Source organism: Melanaphis sacchari, unplaced genomic scaffold (genome assembly GCF_002803265.2).
Source record: "Melanaphis sacchari strain LSU unplaced genomic scaffold, SCAv2.0 Contig36_pilon_pilon, whole genome shotgun sequence".
Lineage (NCBI taxonomy): Eukaryota > Metazoa > Arthropoda > Insecta > Hemiptera > Aphididae > Melanaphis > Melanaphis sacchari.
The window spans coordinates 1,650,191-1,664,741 of NW_020271232.1; the positions used below are offsets into that span (position 1 = coordinate 1,650,191).

Consider the following 14,551-nt stretch of genomic DNA (forward strand, 5'->3'; position numbering starts at 1 on the left):
ACAAACATTTAGATATTTTAGGGGCTGATATCTACTTATGTAAGTTCTGACCCAAATATCAACATAACTATTAATATAACCTTCAAATTCACTTAAATTAATAAATTGTATTTAACCAACGGAGAATGAAAATAAATCGTCACACATTACCTTCACTTTATGCCACAATGACAGTCATCAGTTCACTAATAACATATTAACATTCAATAATAAATAATATCAAATAAATATTTAGGCATTTATCTTAATAAACGGCTGTCTTGGAATATCTATAATCTATACTCACAATTTAAATTTAAGTTAAAAAATTGTCTCTTAAATTAAACATAATAATCATAACTTATTAACATATCTATTCCATTACAATTTTTCTCTTAACAATACAAATTGTATCTATTAACAACTGATTTGTCCTCCAACAACTTACGGCATTCAAATTTGAGGATCGACTAAAATCTCAAACTTAAATTTGTTTTAATTATTCTAATCAAATAATTGACGTTCTTAATTACTTAAAGGACGCCACATCCACACTATTCTACATGACATGTTGTCTGCATCTATAAACGTAATTACGATGTAGGTATCAAATTTATGTTGATAATTGATCATTCATCTCTAATATTAAGGTTACTATACGAAATTTGAATTAATAAACACTGCAGATTCGGCATGCTGTATTCATAAGACGTACAGGTACAATATGTGCAGGCAAGTATCCTATTAATTAAAGCTCAGTGGTACGCTAATAAGTAACTACTATAACTTTTTCACTTTATTACCTTTAACTCCAACTATTTTCATTTGTTTTTATTATTTCAACCACTAATATATAATATTTGTTACATTATTGTGAGTATATTATAAACGCACAATAATATTTTACAATATAGAGTATTCAGTCAGGAAAATTAATTCAATTTATCGTATTACCAATAAAAAAAAAAAAATAAGTATTTGAATTTGCAATAAAAATGTACTATAAAGTATACTCATCGTCTTCGTTCAAGATCATTTTTTGTATGCAATTATTTATAATTTAATTTTAATTTAACACATATTACATTACAGTGACTCTCTCCTCAGTCTTTAATGATGAAGTACACTCAAGTACTCAACACTTATTTTACGTGAGAATGATTACCTATATTAGGTATATACGTTATACTTAATTTCTACCATTTTTAATATTGGCTAGATGAATCTATATAAATTAGGTAGGTACTCATATTTTGATAATTTTTAACACCAACTACTCACAAGTATTTAAATATACTTTGAATAGAATCGTTATAAAATTATTTATTTATTCAACTGAAGTATTAAAATATTTAATAACCAATAATATCAACAATTGTAATTATGTACATAAACTATTTATAAGTAATTAACGAACAGATGGACACAATGAAGATACAAGATGTTCTAAATATACCTATATTATGTTTAGAAACCTAAATGTCCATCGTAGTAGGTACGTGAGTTCATGGACATATAAAAAGACACGTTTGAGTGATTTCACGATTAACCAAACATAATAATAACCCCTGTGTGTCTTAGAGTTATCCACAAACATCGAAATTCCATTAATCAGTCAAATCACTTCCTCCCAAATAAAAAAAACCTATAATTGTTTTTCCCAAATCTTCTCCTGTTCAGATTAAATTATCATATTCCTTCTCTGCTCCTAGTTTCAATAATATAATATAATATTATCTAATAGTACGTCGCTATCTAAATTATTTTAAAATCTTACTGCGTTATTGCGTTAATTAATAAACTAACCTTTTTTCCTTATTGTAATATTTATAGACTATAAACATATAAACAATATAATATATTCCATATACTATATTATTTCTTTTTCATTACTTTTAGTTATAAATTTATAATCAACATTATTACTCATTATTTAATACATTATTTCTACCTGTACACTTTTAATTGATCGTTGGCTTTATATTATTTATATTTATATCTTATATATTTTAATAATTTTTAATACTATCTCATTTATTATGTCCACAATTTAATCTCTTCTATTAGTATGTGGTTTAAAAATTAATAATAATACAAATAATACTATAATATTCAGGACATTTAAATTTTAACTATTAACAGAACAAAGGTAAATATGTTAAAATAGTTACATAACTGATAGATTTCACACGTAAAAATAATAATATCTAATAATGAAATTGTTTTTACTATATTTTGTTAAAAATGTATGTTTTGTTTAAAATTATATAATATTTATGCATCTGTATAGGGAGGACTTATATTATCTATTATATGTGACACCAACAGGTTAATTATACAGCCTTGTATAATATTCATTTGCTAGTAAATACTAACTTTACTGTGATATGTTGAATTAGGTAGTAAAAAAAAATACAATACGTATTTGTTCGCTGTAGATTCTAAATAATATAATTGACAATTATAGGTAGGTAGGTTTACCTAAAATCTACATAATAATATACTATATTACGTGCGATATACTCATATTTATATATGTATTTAAATATCTATAGTCTATAGAGTACCTGTAGTTAGGGTATGCTGTTGAGTGTTGACTATGCTCAGTAAAAAAATTTCATTTTTAGCTATAGTAAGAACTAATTATTATTACTTTAAACGTTAGTGTCATCAATAATCATATTTTAAATTTTAAATTAATATTATTATCTTATAAATATTTTATATTACTACAATATATTAATAAGTGTTAAAAATTATACTATTATTAAATTATTTACCTATTGTCGTGATTATCTTCGATTAATATATTTGAATGAGAGAACGTGATTTCCGCATAATATGTTGCTTCCGTCTTACAAATGTAAAATAAAGCGAGTTATATCACTTTATGCGGTGCATACTACTTATGAGTTATGACCCAGAATTTATACATAGATTTACATACTATTGTGTCTCAAAAATTAATACACAAAAAAATCGATTATTTAAAAGCATTTCGTTAATATGTGAATATCTGCAGTTTTCTTAGATAGTACTTTCTAACTGTAAATTATATGCTACAGTTAAAAAAAAATTTAAAAAACTGCTTATTATTATCCTTCAACTATAAATATTGCGGACTATTTAGCCATGACATACTATTCAATTTTGACTCCTATTAAAGTAGGTAGGTATACCTAGGAATATTTATTTAACGAACACTTTAAACAACAAAATATTATATTTAAATACAGCATATGACTAATGTAGTAATGTTTAGGACGAGCGATTATGACGTGAATCTTATCTATAATCATAATGTATTTATAAAGACTAAAATATTTATATTATAGGTATAGACGATATTGTTAATAATAATAAAAAAAAAAAAACAGTTTACACGATTGATTTAATACTCCAGCGGCGTAACTTCGAGGAATAAACCTTCCTCTCTAAGGTGATATTTATCGTTCAATCATTGTGGTATAACAATTAAAATTAATTAGAACATTAATATTGAGAACATCCCTTCCTTCTCCTACAAAATGGTTTTAGTTGCGCCATTTTAATGGCACTCTAACATAGTGAACAATGTTCATATATAAAATAACTAATGAACGTACTAATATATTTTATACTTTGCCTATATCTATTGACTATTAGCATTTATTAATTAACTTGTTATTTCATGAATTTCACTATAACAGCATGTATATGTAATTAATATTTGATAATTATATAGATAGGTTCGATCTATAGGATACAAATAAAAAACAATTATTTATAAATTGGTCAATGTTTTTTTTATGTAGTTATTTTTTTTTTTTTTGCCAATGTTACAATTAATATAAATACCAGAAATACCTAAATATTAAGAAATCATTAATAAAATTCAAAATATTATTAGACAAAAAATATTTATTGGTTTTTAATAACAAATATTAAATAATATATAAATATAACTATCAATTTATAATGATAATATAGTGTCTAACTTCGATAATGATGATTACATATAGCTGACTTACGTCCCCGAAACAGAACTCAAGTTAGGTACTGTCAAATTTACTATCTGCACATGTCCTATAAAAATGTAAAATATACAATTTTTTTAAACGTAGGTAATATGCAATCGTTATAACTTATAAGTATGTCTACCAATTTACATTTATATTTTTACCATAACATTTGTTATGATAAATCAATTTAAATCATATATATATATATCAATTATCATAATTATTGCTATTGACATGTTGTATAAAAACAAAATAGATTCTGCTGAACACAAATTTATTATTATACGTTTGTTATAACTATATATGTATATACAGATGGTAATTGGTAACGATACGGCAGTTGCCCTATTACTTTCCCCTTTCGTTTTGCACTAGTAATATGAAATAGAAAAAAAAATTATGTACAAATTATAATAAAAGAATATAAATAAAAAAATATAAAAAAAGAATTATGTTATCATGGTAAATACTATAATAATAGCTTTATCTACTTATATGTAAATTAACATCGTTAATTTTCCATAAATGTATAATAATAGGTAGGTATTGTATTAACATTTAAAATTAACGACATTTGATATTGAATGTGATAATTAATGTGAATTATCAATGAAGATAAATTAATCTTCTTTAATATAATAATGCATTTCATAATTTCATGTTTCTATTATTTGGTTTCTTGGGTTCCAAATCATACTCTTTTCACCTTAATTTTAAAAACCTACCTATATTTTTTTCATTGATAATTGTATTATTATATTCTGCTTGAGCGTGGTAGAGCTTACCTTCACTCGTCATGTTATGTACGTATCTACCTTAATGATAAATAAATTATAATTCATACATTTTTAATATAATATGTTTAATAGGTTAGGTACCTATGGGCTATGATATATTCCTATCTAACTATAGGTACCAAACTATTAAACTAGGTAAGTAGATAGATAGGTACCTAACTGCTACCCACCTTGCTACCAGCTATATAATATACATATTTATTATTTTTTGATAAAAGGCTCCAATTATATAGGTTTTTAGCATAGATCTAGGTATATTTGTATGATATCCGCATTTCATTTATTGAATATCATGAGTACCTATATAGTAATTTAGTTTTGGCGTTAATTCAATTTACTCTTAGAGTCTGAGCCATGAATATTTAAGTAGTCTGATAAATTTGTGTCGCCTATATCATATTTTAGTCGTACAACTTTATTTTTTTTTCATACCTACTTTTATATCAGGGAAAAGAGTTTAAAAAAAAAAGTATCTAAACATTTATACATCATATTATGATAAATATATGTCTATAACTCTAAAATGCTATTCGTGTTTTATTTCTGAATAAAAATTGAAACTGCTTACGCACTTTTGTTTCCAGAAAAATGTTAATGTATTAAAACCCATAGGCTGGTCATATTGATCCGCTTATAATATATTTATTTATTCATGCATAAAATAAAAAATGTTTAATACCGATTTTTTATTTCATATCTTGGACCTTGGTAACAGTGAACAGTGCGTCCCAATCACCAAACGGCAAACACTACGCTGTAGGTTTTTAACAATAGTTTATTATTACTAGAAAGTTAACACTGAAATAATCTAAATACATATGTTTTTGAAATAGTGATAACAAAAATTCATATGAGTTTACCTTTACTTGGAGTAGTTTGACCTTTCTTTAAAATCCTAACTTGTTCACTTGTTTAAGTTATAGCTTGAGCAAAATATTTAAAGTAAAAATTATAAAAAATGGCATCCACAAAATTTACAACAGTTGTAAGTATAAATTATTACTGTTTTTATGGATTCATATTTATTGTTTTTGACGTTTCAGGTGAGGTCATTAAGCTCATCCTCATCCCAGGGAATGGTCAAAGTGAGTTATTTTTTAAATAATTTTAATACAATGGTAATATAGTCAATTTATATATTGTACATTTTATTTTTATTAAAAATAGCCCCCAATCAAAGTATTTGGTATTGAAGGGCGTTATGCCACTGCTCTGTTTTCTGCTGGTAGCAAACAAAATCAATTGGAATCTATTGAAAAAGATTTGATCAAATTTCAGGTAGTGATTGATTTTAATTTGTATTTTCTGTTATTTCTTATTTACAAAATGTAGAAATATTTATTTTACAGACTGCATTGAAATCAGATTTAGTGCTTAAGGAATTTGTCGATAACCCAATTAACAAAAGGTCATTAAAGGCTAACACATTACAATTGGCTGCGAAGAAACTTGCTCTTTCACCTCCGTCATCCAATTTTTTGAGTATGTTCAAATTATATGTTTTAGTTGATTTATTTTGTAGTTTATTTAGATCAAACAATTCATCCAAATCAAGTATAATATTTCAATATAAATACTACTTATAACTATTAAACTTTCACATTTATTTAATTAGTTGTCAATAAAATAATACTCAAAATCAATTTGTATGTTAATTTTTATTAAGTCTTTTGAACAATTGAGTTTTTTTCTAAATCTGTGATAAGTTTTGGTAGTAATGTTCATAAAGATTCATTAAAAAAATGTTATTGTATTATTTAATTGATCAAATAAAGAATAGAAGTGTTACATTTAATATCATAAATCTATTTAATAATTACTTCTTATAGTTAAGAGATAAAATATCTCATATTTGAAGTACATTTTAGAATATGTGTAAATTACATATTCACAAATACAAAATATAAAAAATATTTTATTTATAGGCTTGTTGGCTGAAAATGGAAGATTAAAAAATCTAAATTCTATCATTAACAGTTTCAAAGTTATCATGGCTGCATACCGAGGAGACCTGTCGTGTGTTGTAACAACTGCTAAGGTACTTACAACTTTTTTTTTTTTATTAATAGAGGTATACATTCATCAATTAGTGTAAAATATGCTGAAGTTTAATTTTAAAATTATAATGTTCTATTACTAGAAATAAAATAGGAATCCTAATAAATATCATGTCAAATATATACCAATGTGGACATTCTAAATGGTTTTTTTTCTCTCCAAGTTAATATATTTATTGCAATATGAATTAATTATTTAAATTGTTATTAATTGAATACAAAAATATTTTCTGTGTAATTTTAATTAACTATCATTATTATTCAATAGTTTGAAAATCACGTAATTCTTAAAATCAAGTTTAAAATAAATCATTCTAAACTCAGATAATTATTTAATCCCTCATTAGACAGTGTTGGATGCTGATGTTGTCTTCTCAACTTGTACTATTTTTGCACAGTTTTTAAATTTTTACATCTTTTGACAAGTGACAGATGTCAGTGTGGCTTATTATATATATATATATATTATTTTTTTAGTTTTCATAATACTTGGTATTCCCATCATTAATAAAATATAGTGTTGAAACATCAAAAATAAAACTTCTTTTTCACATTCTATGAAATACAAAAATATTTTATGATATGGACTAGAAACTCCCAATTTTCACAATGTGATCACCCATTTAATGTACTGAAATTGAAAATTTTACCTTATATATTATTTATTATGTATTCAATATCATTTGTCAAGTAATTTATTTATATAAATATATCAATTTAATTTATATTTATTTAAAAGTTATTTAAACTTTTTAATTAACTATTTAAGTCATTTTAATTCCACGTATAAAAAAAAAAATCATCTAACTACACGAAGATAAATAAGTATTTATACTTTAAATTTATTTTTATATGTGTATGACTTAGCACAAGTATTATTTAATATTTTTTCATTGCAATCACGCATATATTTGCTTGGTTTCCTTGTAACATTAACAGTTAGAATTAAAGAATGTTATATTCAGCCCAAAAATGTATGTATTAAAAAAAAATCTAACCGAATCTGCAGAAAAAATTGGTGTTACCATTTAGAAAAAGAAAATGTGTATTTCGGTACTCATTTTACCTTTTGAAAATCCCATTTAAATCAAAAGTTATACAACCTTAATATTTATTGGTACCTCTTATCACAAATACTAGCATAACAGGTCTGTGCAATAAATGGTTTATTAAAGTATGCATAGTGAAAATTAATTACACAATATTATGAGAGTGACAATTTCATGAAAGTTATTATTGATCCAATTTACCGAAATAGTTATGATATACATAAACATATAATATGTAATTCTATTTGTAATAAAGATTTTTTTTTATATTATAGTATAGTGACTTAGTACAAAACTTTATATATCATACATATATTTTAATTTTTAGCCTTTGGATTCAGCTGAACAACAGGAACTTAAAAAGACATTGCAAGCATTTACCAAAAAAGGAGAAACAATTAAGTTAGAATTAAAAGTTGATGCTTCACTTATTGGTGGAATGATTGTCAGCATTGGTGATAAATATGTTGATATGAGTGTTGCTACAAAAATTAAGAAATACACCGAAATTATCCAGGATGCTGTTTAAATTGAAATACAATGTTTAGTCAGAATAAAAAATGGAATATTTTAGTGTGTACTAATTATTATCAAACAACTATGTAAATTTATAATGTTCTTTTTTTTTTTAATTCTGCCATTAAAAATTCTTTAGTATTTACAAATAATTGCATTATATTTTTGTTCTTTTCATTTATTGGAGTTAAGTTTAAAGAAATTATTATACACAGTTATAACATACAATACAATTTCTTTGATACTTTTTATTCCTATCTGTAATGTTTAATATTTCTCTTAATTTGCATGTTACAAATTAATTTAAAAATTCTTAGATGTTATTCAACGAATAATTACTAAAGACAAAATGTGTAGAAGTCTTGTCAGTTTTTGATATTTAAAATTTTTTCTTAACTATTCAACTCATTAAAAAATTCTATAAATTATATTAGAAAACTACTCCTTTATTATTATTTTTTTTATGACTTGCTGTATTATAGTCGCAGTTAAAATATAATGTTTCACCAATGTTATTTTTCGTTTTTTAATTTGAGGATCAAACTTATAACTGGTTTAATAGTTTAAATATTTTCTGTTATAGAAATGTATACTGTCACAGTATACTATACCAAAAACTGCAAAAATAAATCCACAAATAATTTAATAACAATTCTTTGTATGCAAATTGGACAAAAACCAAATTGATGGTTTCCTAACCTCATCTACAATCTGTATTCATCTCATTTTATTTAAATTTTAATAAAAAAATGTATAAGTATTATCTAGGTAATAGCTTTGCTATACAAAGGGTGTTAATTTTAGGTAGGTTACTGTAATGGATGTGTTAAATTTTAAAATTTGAAGTTAATAATAAATCATTGGGTTTGAAAAACGACTCCGAGTGAAAAGTCTGTTAACCACAGATTTTATTATTTGTAAAATTGTATTCTCGCTACTGTCTCATAAAAAGGAATTTATTATATATATTTATAATAAATTTAACAATGCAATTAAATAAAATAACAAAATACTTATCTTTCAATCAAAATTAACTAAATTATAGTTAAAAATAATTTAAATTTAAAAAAATTCAGGAAATACACATATTTCCTAGTAGCTGGCATATTAAATTTTTATTTTGTAGACTGTGGTGCACACACATTCAAATCGTAGTGCTCACTTGTACATTTGTGGTGCAAAATTGTATGTTGTAGTGCACATAAAAATAGGACCCGATTAGCCAGTATTAATCAGTTTATATTATTATAATATATCTGATCCTGTATGGATTTTTAACAAGTTATTTGCGTTGTTTTGAAAAGTATAAAATACAGGTCTAAAATTATATTCAATCATAATAACTATTTTATTTTCTGTAACAAATGGAAACGCTAAACAAGCAAATAAAAATTCTTTATTTATGAGCCAAAAAATCCCTGTACAAGTCTTTTTTTTTTTAAATGCAAAATTTATAACTTTTGCCCCAAAGTACAATTAGGAAATAAATGTTTTAAAATGTTAATATTTTAGTGTAGGAATAGGATTACTCCGATTACTAATGCATTAAATTTGAGAACCATAGTGTTATTGTTATTAAATGTAAAGTCAATACCAACTTACTGTCAAAAAATATAAAGATAGGTTTATGGTATAAATAGCTTAAAATTAATCTAAATACTCGAAAGTGTGATTGACATTTAAAATAGAAATTAATAATATTTTAAGTAACTGTTAATGTTTAAGTTTTTATGATTATTTGAATAACAAAATAAAAAATCAACTAAGAATAAATTGTAATTAAACATTTGAATGCTTAATGACAGCAAATCTTGAATTCCAATCATTTATAAAAAAAAAATTCCAATAAATACTATTAATATTATTGTATTATAAATTGACAAACCTTAGTTGATAAAATTAAACATGAAAATGATTTTTAAATAACCTAATAATTTAAAAATTTTCATGATTTTGACAAATGACATAAAACATGTGACACTTTTATGTTTAAAATTAAGAATTGATTATAGTATTTTTGTTATTCTTATTATTTTGAAAGTATTGGTAATTTTTAATTTTAGTCCTTTTAGTCTCTCGTGTTATCTTCCAGAAACCAATAGCACCTTCTTAATCGAGGTTTTCAAGTCTTGTGGATTGAAGCTTTTAACTATAATAAAATGTGTATATGCAAAAAAAAATTAATGTATATATTTTTAAACAATAAATAAAAGAATTTGTACAGATTGTTTATAATAGTAAAAATAATTATTCTAAGCCAGTCTAAGCCTCTTTTTTGAACAAAATAAGAAAATTATAAATGTCATATATTTTTGGAGTTCTCTTAAATAACTTATATTAAATACTACATAGTTATCATCTACATTATATGATATACTTAAATTTGTAAAATATAATTAGTATGAAAATACAATTCAATCTATAGTCTATAACTTAATTTTAACAATGAAATAAATCAAATAGCATTAAACTAATAAATATAAGGAATAAGTTAAATACAAATAAAAGTTAATTTTTGTATTCCTAAAAATAATAGCCATGACAGTTTTTCATATCGCATTTACATCTAACGCCATCTCTTTTTTCAGAATTTCTAGTACTCCTGGAAAAATAATTAGCAGTGAGTTGTTCACCAGCTGAAATGTACCTATTAGCAAATAACGCTATCTGTGGAAGATTTCTATCAAGACAATTAATCCATACTGCATAAACGTCTAAGTTTGCGTTACATGAATGATTTATAAAATATGTGAAATTAGCAAAATGTGTACCATCAATGATATATTTATAATTCTGTGGATCATCAAAGTCCAAGTTCCACATATAGTCCATCATAGAATAGTTATTTTTTAATCGTTCTTCGGATTCTTCAACTGTAATAATTTCACCGATATATCTAGCTACAAATTGACCTTTCTGAATGTTTTGGGTAGTTTTAACCCCCCAGCCACATCTTCTTGTTTTATAAATACAAACATTTACTTTGCTACCAAGTTGAACCACCCTATTAGGGCACAAAGACGAGCATTTACATTTTTTATTACACTCAAATACTGGATTACCTGGAGATACAATAATATTCTTATTTCTATCATAAGCTTTTGAGCATCCCGACATTTCATAACAACATTGATCAGCAGCAGTTTGACAATTTTTTTTACAAGTACAACCAATAGGAGGATCATCCGGTATAGTAATGGTGGGTAGAGGAACATACTCTGTAATATATACAAATACATTTGGTGGTCCTTCAAGGTCAATATTATTTTCTACTTTAATTTGATAACCTTGAGTCACTACATTAATGTCGATCTCCCATTGTTTAAGTTTGACCAATTGTTGTTGTCTTAAATAACCCAAAGAAATTGTAGCCAAAAACGATTGAAAACACTTATTTTTTAAACGTTGAGAGCGTGGAGGACCGACATCAAGAGAATTGAATAAGCCATTTATATTTTCAGGTAAATATGCTGGTAGAGATAAGCCAGTCTCAGTTCTGAATAAATCAAATAATTTAGTTATCATTTTTCTAGAGAGTAAAAGTAGCAATCCATTTATGGAATGTTTAAATTTATTTCCGTATTGTTTTTTATTTTGAATATATTCATGTAAGATTTTTTGTGACTTATACAAAGCACCATAACGTTCCCATGTATTAAATCCTTTAGACCATTTTTTCCATTTCACTAAATAGTAACGTGTACCTAAGATAATTTCATCATTGATAATTTCATCTATTTCTGACGAATCATAGGCATCTACAATATTATCAGCTTCCATCATTTTTGCTTCTTTTATATAATTTTGTATTTTGCTATCGGATACAATATAGCTATAAGCTGGATCAACTTTTTCTGTAATAGATGGAACTATTATAAATGCTGTATCTTTAAATTCTGGTTCAGAATCATGAGGAGATTTATGATCACGGTAAGAATTAGAAGGAGGTAGTAAACTTTTGGACGAAGTTTTAATTCTTTTGTGAGATAAAGCTGATCTTAATATATTAGGAACCATATAAGTTTTAGAAGTACCTTCCAAATTCTTGTTATATTCTTCATCACTGTGATCACTAGGAATTACATTTATATCAATTTCCATTTTACTACTTGAGCTATTATCATTTATTTTATGACTTGATACCGTTGGAGTTTGATTTTGAATTGAATTATTTTCAGTTCTTGAATTTTCACCCATATTACCATTAGCATTATAAACAACTTTAGATGTAGGATTATTTGGATACTTATCAAGATTTTCTTTAGAATTTTTAATGATACTAATATCAGATAAACAGGAATCAGATTCTAATTTTTTTTTTTTTTTTTTTTTTGAATTTACAATATCTTGGATTTTGACATTTTTGAAGTCTGTAATAAAATTAATATAAAAATAATTATCATACTATACAAAATATCAATAACTACAATAATAATTTTTTCACTAATTCAATAAGTCATGTGATTATACTGTAAAAAAAAAATCTTAAATATGAGAATAAATATAAATAAATATATACTAGGTTAGTTTTGAACAGGGTAAAAAAATATTAAATACTTTGAAGAACCCAAAAAAAATTACATAGCAAATTACATAAATTAAACAATTATGGCTCATAGTACTTATTGGCTATTGAATGATTCATTGATTATGAAACAACATTGAGAATTCCATTTTTTTTTCTAAACTATTTTTATGACGATTTTGTTTGATAGTTAATTTAAAACTTAAAATTTTAAACCAAAATATCATTACTAAGATCTTAACAATTTCATAATTTGATAAGTAGAGGGAAACAGTTGTGAGTATGACCTGCGCGCCAGGTTATTGATAAAAATTGATCGCTTTGAAACATGAATAAAGAATACTTTATATATTTTTAGTTTATCTTAAAAAGTATGTTTTAAAATTGATTAGGTTATAATATTATGTTATTGTTTCATTTTTAGTGTTAAAAAATTCAAGCCATATACATTATATTATTGAATATAAGATTATGTTAGTTATTTACCTCGATCGCTGTTTGAACTATTGGTTATTTCAGGCGAGCTGCTATAACGTGTGGAGACACCCTATGACAAAACAATAAATACTATGTATTTCATTCAATAATTGGCCATGGTAAACAGTAATAATTTACCGAAGTGCTTGGTTCATTGTCATGGGAGTTTCTGGACAGATCATTAGACATGATAGCAAATGGTAGAAAAGTATATTAACAAACTTTAAAAAGAGAAATGGATGACCGTCGATAGGATTTTCGCCTTTCAACAACAACGTTATCACTTAGCGATTATGCCATTATTTTTGAGTCTACCTGTGATGAAAATTGAATTTAACGAGAAACATTAAAACCATTAGATTGAACAAAAATTCTACTAACCTATTCTGGAGTCTAGGTAGCAGCTAGTCGACTGACATCTTGTTGTTTGAACAACGAATAAAATTCTATGTAGTGAGAATTCAAAATCGTGGTTTGTTTTCCTTTGTGTTAACGTTAGGCGTCCGGCGATACCAAGACGAAGTAATTAATTTACAACGAATAAATGAGCATTACCAACACGCAATATTGGAATACGAAATACAATTCTAGGAATACAACTGATGAAAAATCAATAATCACTACCGAGTACCGGCGTCCGGCATATCAGTATGACATTATAGTACACGCTGACGCTGTTGCATGTGTCGTAACACTCGTAACCTGTAAGTCATTTTATGTTGTTATGGCGGCGATACTGCTAGCTTTGTGGAGGTAGTTCTGAATGTTTTGATTGATCCGACGTTCCGATCAACATACAATGTCATTATCTTTGGCGACCGCCAGATGGCGGAAATTCTCTATGGATAATCATGGCGACAAAACACTTGCATAGTAGCCAACAGTTGTTCTCCCGCCTCTGATCAATCGTTGTCGTTCCAAATCACGGTCTTATCTTCTAAGACTGTGGTACAAACTATCACGCACAAGCTTATAAGTTGTATTTATTATCTACTTATTATTTATGTGCTTCTAAGTTCTGATCTTAAAAGTGTATATTGAATAGTTCACATTACACTTGTGTATATAATTATTTTTATTATTTTGTGTAGATACTTGTACTTGTGTTTATTGCCTTAAAATTAATAAAAAAAAAACCAAAAGCGTATAC

General features: G+C 25.2%; 2 protein-coding genes across 2 annotated transcripts; one reads left to right on the plus strand and one right to left on the minus strand.

Annotated features, from left to right (window-relative positions):
- The first annotated feature begins 5,632 nt into the window (after positions 1 to 5,632).
- On the plus strand, positions 5,633 to 8,444 carry LOC112596971 (ATP synthase subunit O, mitochondrial). Its single transcript, XM_025342862.1, has 6 exons — positions 5,633 to 5,762; positions 5,821 to 5,862; positions 5,945 to 6,055; positions 6,127 to 6,259; positions 6,703 to 6,815; positions 8,212 to 8,444. The coding sequence occupies exons 1-6, from the start codon at positions 5,736 to 5,738 to the stop codon at positions 8,410 to 8,412; spliced, it is 627 nt and encodes a 208-aa protein (XP_025198647.1). The 5' UTR covers positions 5,633 to 5,735; the 3' UTR covers positions 8,413 to 8,444.
- A 2,417-nt stretch (positions 8,445 to 10,861) lies between these two features.
- LOC112597003 (histone-lysine N-methyltransferase SUV39H2-like) lies at positions 10,862 to 14,164 on the minus strand. The gene is made up of 4 exons (XM_025342903.1): positions 13,783 to 14,164; positions 13,540 to 13,716; positions 13,411 to 13,471; positions 10,862 to 12,769 (listed from the first exon to the last, which is right to left on the minus strand). Exons 2-4 carry the CDS (start codon positions 13,588 to 13,590, stop codon positions 10,923 to 10,925), a joined length of 1,959 nt encoding a protein of 652 aa, XP_025198688.1. The 5' UTR covers positions 13,591 to 13,716; positions 13,783 to 14,164; the 3' UTR covers positions 10,862 to 10,922.
- Between the last annotated feature and the right edge of the window lie 387 nt (positions 14,165 to 14,551).

Bases quoted from the DNA above. Each gene is read 5' to 3' on its own strand.
- LOC112596971 (XM_025342862.1), top strand. From the start codon at position 5,736: ATGGCATCCACAAAATTTACAACAGTT. The intron at 5,863-5,944 runs GTGAGTTATTTT...TATTAAAAATAG, and splicing joins CATCCCAGGGAATGGTCAAA to CCCCCAATCAAAGTATTTGG. The intron at 6,260-6,702 runs GTATGTTCAAAT...TTTTATTTATAG, and splicing joins TCCGTCATCCAATTTTTTGA to GCTTGTTGGCTGAAAATGGA.
- LOC112597003 (XM_025342903.1), bottom strand. From the start codon at position 13,590: ATGTCTAATGATCTGTCCAGAAACTCCCATGACAATGAACCAAGCACT. The intron at 13,472-13,539 runs GTAAATTATTAC...GTTTTGTCATAG, and splicing joins ACAATGAACCAAGCACTTCG to GGTGTCTCCACACGTTATAG. The intron at 12,770-13,410 runs GTAAATAACTAA...ATTTTATTACAG, and splicing joins TAGTTCAAACAGCGATCGAG to ACTTCAAAAATGTCAAAATC.